Source organism: Phacochoerus africanus, chromosome 7 (genome assembly GCF_016906955.1).
Source record: "Phacochoerus africanus isolate WHEZ1 chromosome 7, ROS_Pafr_v1, whole genome shotgun sequence".
NCBI classification, from domain to species: domain Eukaryota; kingdom Metazoa; phylum Chordata; class Mammalia; order Artiodactyla; family Suidae; genus Phacochoerus; species Phacochoerus africanus.
In genome coordinates this window covers 568,802-580,556 of record NC_062550.1, presented here as the reverse complement: position 1 = coordinate 580,556, position 11,755 = coordinate 568,802, and the positions used below count along the sequence as shown (strand labels likewise).

The window sequence follows — 11,755 nt, the reverse complement described above, 5'->3', positions numbered from 1 at the left end:
ATGCTGCGCCTCGCGGCCAAGCTGGTGGCCTTCTTTTGGCGGAGGGCGGAAGTTGTGGAGGAGGAGGCCGGGCCGCGGGGGCCCGAGCTCGCGGAAGGTGCGTCGGGAGAGGGCTGCGAGGGCTGCGGGTGGGGATGGAGCCGCTCGCGGCGGGGCGGGCGGGAAGCGGCTGGTGACCGCCCACTTTCCCGCGACCTAGGACAGCGGCTGCTGCCGCAGGAGCCTGGTCCTGCGCCCTCGTTGCAGGGGCAGGGGTGTGGGGCCGTGTTCAGGGCCTTCGTGTGTCGAGAAATGCCAGCGTGACCTTTGGTGTTTTCTGCGTCGAAGCCGAAGCGCGTTTTTTCCTTAAAGGTCTGTCCTTCCAGGGAAAACAGGCCTTCTCCCTGCATGAGAGCGGCTGGCGTGGTGTGGAACACCAGTCTTGCTTCTCTGGCGCCCGGGCCGGTCCGGTCGTGCCCCCTCCTTGCACGTTGTGTGCTTCTGCGCCGCAGGCGCGGGCGGGACGTCTCCCCACGCCTTCCCGGCGTCCTGTGGTCAGAATGAGTGGGAGCTAGTTGTGTGCTTAGACGCTGTCCTAAAGCGCCTTTTTAGAGTCTCGCGGGATCGTGCTTCTCTTTGCTTGAAATTGTTTTTGAACCGCCTTCCTGAAGTTGGGGCTGTGCCTCGATTCCGCGCACTGCCCCTCCCCGGCGCCCAGAGTTACCCAGGGCTTTCCCCCTGGTCCTTGGCATTTTGCCCCAGTCCCTCCCCTGTGTCTGAGACTTGACCTCAGGATAGTGATTCTCTAGGGCTCTCTCTCACCTCGGAGACGGTGAAGTTCTCCACCAGAGAAGCCGGGAGGTCAGACCTGGAGTTCCCTGTTGAGCCAGCATGCTGAAGGCCAGAGTTGTCATGCCTGCTTGGCTGGCTTTGTGACCTGGAGCCCCTTACTTGGTCCGTGCGGGTGCTGTCGGTAAAAGGCGCCCTTTCAGCAGCAGGTGGCGTTCCGGGCCTGGCTTCAGCAGGCTTCTGTGGCTGTGCTGTGCCCCGGGCGTTTCTGCTGTGTCTGCGAATGAGCAGACACGTCTCCGGGCGTCTGGGCCCCGGTTCAGTCCCCTGATGCGTTGAGGACTCAGCGTCCTGAATGGCTGAGGGCAGGCCCTGCTCATAGCAGACTTGCTCCCCAAGCCCAGAATCTTCCAAGTGCCTGGTACGGGGAAATGACACGGACTCTCCTGACACTGCTGCGGGTGTCACTGATGACGAAAAGGATAAGGGCGGTGGTGACAGAGCTGACGACTCCCCAGATGCTGGTACAGCGCTGACAGCAATTCCTGCTGCCTCCTGACCTGTGCCAGCCCCCCAGGGGTCTGTGCGTGGCAGGTTTCTGTCAGCGGGACGGAGACTGCCTGTCTCTGTTTTACACGTGAGAACAGGTTCTGAGTGGTTGAAGACCTGGCCCAGACCGCAGGTGGCACCGGAGGAGCTGGGATCCAGACCCAGGCCATCCGGCTCTGGACTCAGAGCTCTCCCCACTGAGTCCACCGTCTGTGCCCCAGGGGAGCCTGGGCAGCCTGCCTCCAGACCCCACCTTGTGGGCACTCCAGGGAGGGTGCTCTGGCCGAGAGGGCTCCTGGCCCCGGGCGCCCAGTACCCCAGTCTCTGCACGGGCCTAACGGGTGTGCGTGTGCTTTGTGGTCAGGGCACCCTTCTCCCTGCCATCCCAGGTGACACCAAGCTGAAGACTGTCCAGGGTGTGGTGACGAGGTACTGCAGCGATTATGGCATGATCGACGACTTGATCTACTTCTCCCACGAGGCCGTGACCAGCAAAGTGCTTCTAAACGTTGGCCAGGAGGTTATTGCGCTCGTGGAGGAAAACCAAGTGTCGAGTGGACTGAAGGCCATCCGGGTAAGGAGTCCGCCCCGTGGAGACCGGCTGCGGTTTGGGGCTGTGGGGGGACAGTTACCGCTTCCCATCTAGTCTCCTAGTCCTTTCCACAGTTCCTGTCAAAAGCGTTAATTCTGTGGACCCTTTGTTACTCAGTTAGTAAAGACAATTAGTGGATTGTATTCTTCAGCAACTCTTTCTTTTTTTTGGTGTTTTGTCTTTTTAGGGCCACACCCTTGGCTTATGGAGGTTCCCAGCCTAGGAGTCAGATCAGAGCTGCAGCCGCTGGCCTACACCACAGCCACGCCGGATTCAAGCCGCGTCTGCGACCCACACCACAGCTCACGGCAACGTCAGATCCTTAACCCACTGAGCAAGGCCAGGGAGCGAACCCGAGTCCTCGTGGATACGCGTCAGGTTCGTTAACCACTGAGCCACAACAGGAACTCCCCCTTTTTGTTGAAAACGTAGCATTCTTGTGTTCTCATTTCCTGGAGGTAGAATTGACAGAGTGCGTGCATTTCACGGGTTAATGGTCAGCATCAGATGCCCCGGCAGTAACGGCGCTGTGCTGATTACGCTCGGCAGCAGGACAGGAGCCTGGTAGCCAGTGTTGGCAGAAGGGGCTGGAGATTACCAGGCTGAACTATTTCCCACTTTGAAAAGGGATCTTATCACTTTAATTTGCACTTAAGCCTTAAAGTAGATTTAATTTTCACCTTTTTTCTGAGTTATTTCGGTGTCCTTTTGCATTTCTGCTTGAATTTAGCTTTTTAAAATTAACCTTCCCGTGTTGTGGAAAATAGGGCTTTTTAAGGAAAATTATGGTGTAGACTTATAGGCAGTTCCCCCAGGATCATCTGTTGACCTTGCTTATGAAGTTCAGTCGTTCTGTAGTTAGGGCATCTTGTCTTTTCCACGTGGCTCTTGGGCCCCTTGAGGATCCTTAGGCTTTTTCCACATCTCACAGACAACGCAGTCAGGAGTTCCTCTGAAAAGGGTCTGTTGGCCTTTAAATCTTGCATCTCCCTCGAGTTCATTGGCTGTACGGACTGAGAAGGAACCAGCACTTTCTTTCCCAGGGGCTAGCCAGGCCCCTCTGTGGAGGCCACCCTTTGCACTCACTCAGTGGCAAGGCCCCTTCCCGCACCCCAGCACCCGCCCGCCTGGACCCTGCCGCTTCTGGGGCCTGCACCTGGGCCCCCAGGCCTGGTTGCGTCTTGGGGTGGGGGTAGCAGGCTGGTTTCCCTCTTACCAGTTCTCCCCGCTCTCACCTCGCTCTGCTCCTTCCTGGGCCCAGGTTCCCGGGCCAGCACCAAGTCTGTGGATCTCTGGACCGAGTGACACGTGGATCCTGGCACGTCTTCTCCTGTCCGCTTATTCAGGCTTTCCTTGGTGTTCTCCTTGTAGTTCAGCTTTTTTCACTTAGGTTCTGCAAATTCCTTGTTAAGTTTGGTTTTGAGAATTTTAATGTTGTTTGTTCCATTGTCAGTATAATTTTACTTTGTATCTTCAAATCTTTTTTCTTCTCTAGGAAATCTTATGTAATCTGGTAGCTGGCAAGCTTACTGAGCTCAGCTACTTTTTAAAAGGGTTAAGACAGCTTTATCACTGTTGCAGTTAATAAATGCTGTCTTTTTTTTTTTCTTTTTTGCTTTTCAGGGTCTCACCTGCAGCATGTGGAAGTTCTCAGGTATGTATACAGGTATACATATCCCAAGGTATATCCATGTGATGGGTATTGAAACTTCGTTCCTTTTTATGGCTAAATAATATTCTATGTATAGACTCCTTTTTTTTCTTAGGTCCACACCTGCAGCACATGGAGGTTCCCAGGCTAAGGGTCGAACGGGAGCTGCAGCTGCCAGCCACAGCCACAGCCACTCGGGAGCTGAGCTGAGTCTACAGCCTGCACCACAGCTCACAGCAACACTGGATCTCTAACCCACTGAGTGAGGCCAGGGATTGAACCTGCATCCTCATGGATACTAGTTGGATTCGTTTCCACTGTGCCACAGCGGGAATTCCCTAGACTGCGTTTTGTCTCTCCTCTCATCCATTGATGGACACTTGGGTTGCTTCTGCCTTTTGGCTTTTGTGGATAGTGCCGCTGTGAACAAGTACCTTTGTGAGTCCCTGTTTTCAGTTCTTTGTACACTGGAGTGGAATTGTGTGGTCATGTGGTAATCCCGTATTTTACTTTTTGAGCAACTGCCGTATTTTCCCTGCTGGCTGCACCGTTTTCCATTCCCACCAGCAGCGTGAGGGTCCCAGCTTCTCCACATCTCCACCGTCATGAATTGTTTTCCTTTTTTTTTTTTTTTTTGGTCTCTTTTTGTCCTTTAAGGGCCGCACCAGTGGCATATGGAGGTTCCCAGGCTAGGGGTCTAATTGGAGCTGTAGTCTACGCCACAGCCACGCCAGATCCGAGCCGCCTCTGTGACCTACACCACAGCTCACGGCAACGCTGGATCCTTAACCCTCTGAGCAAGGCCAGGGATGGAACCCTCAACCTCATGGTTCCTAGTCGGATTTGTTTCCGATGTGCCACGACGGGAGCTCCTACTTTCCATTTTTCAGCAGTGTCAACCCTTGTGGACATGAAGTGGTGTCTGATTGTGGTTTTGATTTACATTTCCCTGGTAATTAGTGGTGTTGGGCATCTTTTCACGTGCTTATCGGCCATTTATGCACCTTCTTCGGAAAACCGTCTTTTCAGTTCCTTTGCTTGTGTTTTAATCAGGTTCATTGTTGAGTTGAAGTTCTTCACGTATTCTGGATGTTCCTCCTCCGTAGATATGTGACGTCTATGTTTATTCTCAATCCGGGGACTCTTTCACTTTCTAAAATAATATCCTTTGATGCACAGAAGTTTTACGTTTTGATGAAGTCCAGTTTCTCCTTTTGTTTACAGCTTGTGCCTTTAAGGTCACACTTTAAAAAATCACTGACTAACTCAAGATATGGAAGATTTTCACCTCTGCTTTCTTCTAAGAATTTTATAGTTGTAGCTATTTAAGTCTTTGACCCATTTTGAATTAATTTTTCAAGATGGTATTAGGTACGGGTTTGACTTACTTAATTTTTTGCATGTTGAGATCCAGTTTTCCCAGCACCATTTTTTGAGAACACTGGACAACAGGGAAAACCTTTTCCCTATTGAATGGTCTTGGCATCTTTGTTGAAAGTCATTTGACCCATGTATGTGAGGGTTTATTTCTGGGCTCTTTATTCTGTTTCATTGGGTGTTTTTTGTTTTTGTTTTTGTTTTTGTTTTGTCTGTCTTTACACTCTTTTATTACTGTACTTTGTGGTAAGTTTTGAAATAAAAACGTTTGAGTCCTGGGAGTTCCCTGGTGGTCTAGTGGTTAGGATCTGGTGCTTCTACTGTTGCAGCCTGGGTTCAATCCCTTGTCTAGGAACTGAGATCCCACATTAAGGTGCTCCATGCTGCAGCCAAAAAAAAGTGAGTCCTCCAAGTCTCCTCTTCCTTGTTAAGATTATTTTGGCTCTTCGGGGTTCCTTGAGATTCCGAATGAATTTTAGGATGGGTTTTTCTGTTCCTGCCAAAACCGTCATCGGGATTGTGACAGGTTGCATTGCATCCGCGGAGCCCTTTGGGCAGTGCTGATGTCGTGACCTCAGCCTGTGAACGTGGGCCGAGGGTCAGTCTCCTCGTGTCTCTCATTTCTTTCCGTCACATTTATAGTTTCAGTTTACAGGTCTTCCACCTCCTTGGTTGAATTTATTTGTAGCTGTTTTCTTCTTGATGCTATATCATAAATGGAATTTTCTCAGTTTCCTTTTTTGAATTGTTTCAAGTATGTAGAAGTACGGTTGATTTTTGTATATTGATTCTGTATCTTGGAATTTTGCTGAATTCATTTATTAGCTTTAACAGGTTTCATTATGGATTCCTTTTTTTTCTTTTTTCTTTTTGCTGAATTCATTTATTAGCTTTAACAGGTTTTTATTATGGATTCCTTTTTTCCCGGGCTTAGGAGTCAAGTCTGAGCTGCAGCTGCGAGCCTACACCACAGCCACACCAACACAGGATCTGAGTCGCATCTGTGACCTGCGTTGCCGCTCATGGCAATGCCAGACCTTTAACCCACTGAGCGAGACCAGGGATCAAACCTGCATCCTCATGGATACTGGCTGGGTGCTTAACCTGCTGAGCCACAACAGGAACTCCTATTGTGGATTCTTTAGCGTTTTCTGTATATACAATCATGGCATATGCAGATAGATAATTTTACTTCTTCTTTTCCAATTTGGATGTTAAATTTTTTTTTTTCTTGCCTGATTGTTTTGGCTAGAACTTCCAGCATTATTTTAAACAGAAGTGGGTGAGGAGTTCCCGTCGTGGCACAGTGGTTAACGAATCCGACTAGGAACCATGAGTTTGTGGGTTCGATCCCTGGCCTCGCTCAATGGGTTAAGGATCCAGTGTTGCCATGAGCTGTGGTGTAGGTCGCAGATGCGGCTTGGATCTGGCGTGGCTGTGGCTGTGGTGTAGGCCGCAGCTACAGCTCTGATTCAACCCCTAGCCTGGGAGCCTTCATATGCTGTGGGTGAGGCCCTAAAAAGACCAAAAAAAAAAAAGTGGATGAAAGCAGGCATCCTTACTTTGTGCCTTATCTTATGATGTGAGCTGTGGGTTTTTCATCCATGGACTTTATCCTGTTGAGAAAGTTCCATTCTTTCCCTAGTTTCTTGAGGGTTTTTATCGTGAAAAGGCGTTGAGTTTTGTCACATGCCGTTTCCCTGTTACCTCGGATGATCATGGGTAATTTTTTCCTTCGTTCTGCCCGAGTAGTGTGTCACACCGACGGGTTTTCAATTGCTGAACCGCATTTGCATTCTGGGATGACCCCTCTTGACCACGGGCTGTGTAACCCCTTTCCTGTGCGGCTGCATTCAGTTTGCCGGTTGTCTCACTGAAGATTCTTTGCATCCGTTGCTCATAGGGGTTTCAGCCAGCAGGTTGCTGTTCACGTCGTCCTCGTTACGTCTTAAGTAGCAGCTTGTCTGTCTTGCAGGTGGAAGCTGTGTTGGATAAATGGGAGGATGACAGCAGAAGCCAGGGCAGGGGACTGTCTGACCCCAGGCCCCGAGTGCTGATTGGCTGCGTGACCTCGCTGGTGGCCGGCGCCGGCTACATCAGCCAGACCACCTACTTCTCCCTGGACAGCGTGTGTGAAGGTACGCTCGCCGCGCTTCTGCCGCACGGTCCAGAGGAGGGGTCGTGGTTTTCCAAAAATGTGCATCATCCGATTTGAATGGTCCCGCGTATCGTCACAAGGGCCACGGCTGGCCGTGCTGTGTGCCTGCGGAGGCCTGCGGACGGGAGCAGCTCCTTGGGTGTGGCCGTGCGCAGGGGCTCCAGGCACCGGGTGGGCCTGCTGTCCTTTGTCTGTCCGTTTGCTGGATGCAGTTATCAGCTTCTGGGTAGCTGTTCCTCCTGCCAATCTAAGACCCCACAGCGGTGCTGTCACAAGTCACTTAAGAAAGGACCCGGGGATAACCTTGCGCCTTTCTAAAGAACATACGTCCGTTTTAATGCATTTGTCTTTAGCTGATCGAAGAGTTTGTTTTAATGCCCAAGGAAATAATTTTCCAGCATCGCTTATTTAACTGGACAACTGTTTCTGTGCCTGCTGTCTCCGCTGGGGGCTGGGGAGCAAGGCAGGGCGGCATGAGGGAGCCCGGACAGGTTGTCCTATCATCAGGCGGGGCTTAGGGAAGGGGCGGGGGGCGGGGGTCAGGGCGGGGGCTGAGCCGAGCTGATTCTAGCCTCGTGGCGCGCAGGGCAGTGCCATCAGAAGGGAGGGGGAGGAGGGCTTCTCTGCGCACCCCCAGCTGCCAAGGAGCCCCAGCAGTAGGGCTGTGCCCGCTAGCCCAGCCCAGCGGGCTGCTGGCTCTCTTCCTTGCCTTGGATGTAAGATCCGGGCTCTGACCTTGCATGTTTCCCGAGAGTCCCCAGACTGAAAAGGACAGGTGGCCGCCTGGGATTTTTAAATCTCTGTTGTATCAGAGAAACTCTTGGTTCTGGAGAGGTCGATCCTGGGGTTATTCAGCTCCAAGCCAGTCCTCGGGTGCCTGTGACCACGCCCAGGAGACGTCACTGCCCGCTCTGGCCGGAAGGGGCAGAGGAGAAGGTTCACCCTGAGGACTGGCACCAGAAGCTCAGGTGGCAGAGCTCCCCGGTGGCGGAGCAGGTTAAGGACCAACATCGACTCTGTGAGGTTGTGGCTTCAGTCCCCCTCCCTCAGCAGGCTAAGGACCTGGCGTTGCCACAGGCTGTGGCGTAGGCCTCAGGTGCAGCTCTGATTCAGCCCCTAGTCCAGGCACTTCCACGCACTGTAGGCATGGCTGTAAAAAGAGAAGGGGCAAAGCAGCAGCAGCAGCAGCACGGGTGGAGAGATTGCCCAGCGCCGTGTCCTCCTGCGCTGCGAGTCCAGAGAGCGGCTGTCGGGAGGACAGAGCTGGGTGGCTGCGGCGAAAAGAGCATTCTTGAGGCCGAGAGCCCCGTGTGGCCCAGGTCACGGGGCTCTGAAGCAGAGCAGCGGACGCTCCCTGGAAGGGGCCGCCTGCTGTCCCGCTCCCCACCTCCGGGGCGGCAGGGTGAAGGCCGCCCTGGACAGTGCCTGCAGGGCCGGGCGTGCCGGGACCCCTGGAACTTCAGGTACAAAGGCCGCTGCCACTGCGACCTCGTTTGCTTCGCAGGAGTCAGAACACACTCCTTCCTTCCCGATGTTCTCTCAGCAAGGACGGGAGTGCCTTCCGACGGCCGGCGCCGTTGGTCGGACGTGCTCCAGGCCGGGCAGGGTGTTTTCTGCTGTCGGGGGCTACGCCGGTGCTGGGCGCGGCCAGGGCTGGAGTGGATTGGGACTCCTTTGGGACGAGCAGGCTTGGCACCTGAGTGCAGAGCAGACCCAGAGCCCTGGCGAGGCTCCAGGTGAAGCTGGCGTTCTGTCCGAGGTGTCCTTGGTGAGGTCCGGCTCCCGGGGGCAGAGGATGAGCTGGTGGTGTGGACAGGAGCCAGCGCCGGCTGTTTCTGGAAGGGGTGTGGCTGGGAAGGCGCGTGAGCCTGCGGGTGCCGGGCTGTGTGGCGTTGGGGCGGCCACCCAGTGTTGTGGGCGAGACACTTGCGATCTAGGCCCACTGATGACACTTGTGGGCGTTCTTAACACCAGGCGCAGGACTCAACCGTGGTGCACGTGACGTCCGTGAATGGTAACCATGTGGCTTTGGGCGTTGAGCCCAGAGCAGGTTTCTGATGCTCAGCACTGTGTCGCATGGGCCGGTTGTGCTCTGCTGTGGGGCCTGCCTCGGGCGTTGTGGGATGTTTAGCTGCCTCCCTGCTGGATGCCGTCACCCCCACCCCCGGTCATGACAACCCAGGACGTCTGCAGACACTGCCCTGTGGCCCTGGGGGCAGAATGGCCCTGAGTGGGCACCACTGCCCTCGGCAGGGCGGGGAGGGTCTGGAGTCCGCTTGTGCAGTGGTCCTGCCGCTTCCCTCTTCGTGTCCAGGCAGGCGCCGAACAGCCCCTTAGCACCTGTGTGTCCTGCGTAGCTGGTGTGGCTTGAGCTCCCAGCCTGGGTCAGGTTATTTCTTTCTCTTCAAATTAAACTGGTGCAGGCACCCACTTGTGAGAGTGAGATAAGTCCACGGATACTTCCTGAGACCTTCCACTAGGCCCAGGAGCTCAGCCCTGACCTCATCCAGGGGCCCTGGACCCCTGCCTTGTGGCCTGGCGGGGGCTTTGTTTTTCTCCGGTGGCTGTAAGCATAGCTGGGGTGGCCAGGTGATGTAGTGTCCAAACTGGTACACAGATGAGAAGTGAAAAGGACTGTTAAAATTAATCAACAGTAAATCATTTTTAGAATGTTTATATATCGATGAGCGAATTGACTTTATTATATTGGTGGATCTTTTAAGTACTATTATTCAAAAATTTTTTGCGAAACTAAAATTCCTTCTAGAAAAAAGGGAAATGATAGCTGGGTACATTAAAGAATATTGAAACAGGAGTTCCTGTTGTGGCTCGGTGGCTAATGAACCCAACTAAGATGCATGAGGTTGCGGGTTCGATCCCTGGCCTTGTTCAGTGGGTTAAGAGTCTGGTGTTGCCGTGAGCTGTGGTGGAGGTCCCAGACGCAGCTCGGATCCCATGTGGCTGTGGCTGTGGTGTAGACTGGCAGCTGTAGCTCTTTTTCCACCCCTAGCCTGGGAACCTCCATGTGCTGCGGGTGCGGCCCTAAAAAGACAAAAAAAAAAAAGAACACTGAAACAGTTGAATGTTGCTTATTTAGCCACTGTGGTCTTGGCACGTGTTAACATCCTTAATTTCTGGCATTGCTGATTTGGCATTGCCGTAAGCCGCAGCACAGGTGTGGCTGTGGCTGTGGAGTAGGCCTGCAGCTGCAGCTCCATTTCGACCCCTAGCCTGGGAACTCGCATATGCCGAGGGCAAGGCCAAAAAAAAAAAACCTTGCATTCTTATTATCATTTTACAAATGATTTTACCTCCAGTGTAGGATTCTCAAATGAATCATAGCCGCGTTCAGAGTAGTGCCCGGTGTTTCTCCTTCAAAAGCTTCACCTTCCAGAGACTTTGCTTTGCTTCCGTGATGGTGATGAGGAGAACATGGACTGCTTTGGGATTTGCTCTGCCCTTTTTCTCACTGAGGTGACTCTTAGGCAACCAGCAGGGTGACGGCTGCTGCTTCACTCTCTGAGTGTCTGGGAAGATTTAGAGTGAAGTTGGCAAAATCACGTCAGCAACCATCCGATGACCGCAGTCGTGCACATGGACCTGTGTGTGTTTGTTCAGTCGTTAACCTGGGCTTCTGGGCACCCTCCAAGCCAGTGCTTCAGGAGGCTTGTCTCCTGTGGTTCGGCACCGCCGTGGTGCCAGCTCAGCCCTGTGACCAGTAGCGGGCGTCTATGGCTGTTTGGGCTGTTACGGGCGCGTTACCAGCTTTCTTGAGAAACCAGCACAGTGTTTATTTAGGCACTTTTGTTTTTTGAGCTTATGGCTGCTGAAAATGCACCATAGCCAACCTCTTGAGTCCGTGCCCTGCTTTATGTCAGGTCGCTTGGCCACCGTGTCCCCAAACCTGCGGTTTCCCAGCTTTCCTGCCCGCCCGCCAGCTCCCTGGCACACACGGGCGCCCCCACTGGGCTTGCACGGGCACGGCTGCCCAGGCCCAGGTCTGAGCGCACCTGCGTTTGCCGCCGCCCACCCTGCATCCCTGATGGGGAGGGTGCTCGGTTGGTGGTGGAGAAGCAGCACACGTCCCCACCCCACCCCACGCCTCGGAGCGCGGGAGGCGGGAGGTGGAGGCCTGCGGTTCTGCGTGTTTGGGGTCGGTTGTTGGTAAAGACCCTGGGTTGCTTTTCTTTATAAAAACCGTGGGGAGTGTCTGGAACGAGACGGGACCCTGGACGGTGCGCCAGCCGAGTGCACCCGGGCCTGGCCGCGGGCCTCTCTGGGCCCCTGCCTCCCCCGATCAAGCGGGGAGACCTAGGCGCGGCCTGGGCTGGGCAGGCGGCGTCTGGCAGGAGTGGCAGCACCTCTTATGACGCTCCCGCCTGCCTCGGAGCAGGAATGTGACTTGAGAGTGGGCAGCACACTCTGACGTTGCCCGCTTTCCCGCCCTGGAGGTTTTCAGCCCTGCAAGGGAGACTGGGTGGAGGCCGAGTACTGGATCCGGCCGGGCACGTGGAGCAGCGAGGCCGTCTCGGTGAAGCCGCTGCGGTACAAGCGCGTGGACAGGGTAGGTGCTGGCCCACGGGCCGGGCTCCTGGGCGCGCTGGGGAGCCCTGAGGGATGAGAAGACCCTGGCCCTTACTGAGAGGGCTGTGTCCTTGCG

The 11,755-nt window shown here is 54.2% G+C and overlaps 1 protein-coding gene across 1 annotated transcript in view; it reads left to right on the top strand.

Moving 5' to 3' along the window:
- The window catches only part of MOV10L1 (Mov10 like RISC complex RNA helicase 1), a 57,370-nt gene continuing 45,615 nt past the window's right edge, over positions 1-11,755 (top strand). The window contains 4 exon segments of the mRNA XM_047788397.1: positions 1-97; positions 1,707-1,891; positions 6,913-7,075; positions 11,547-11,659. Coding sequence (XP_047644353.1) covers positions 1-97; positions 1,707-1,891; positions 6,913-7,075; positions 11,547-11,659 — 558 coding nt within the window.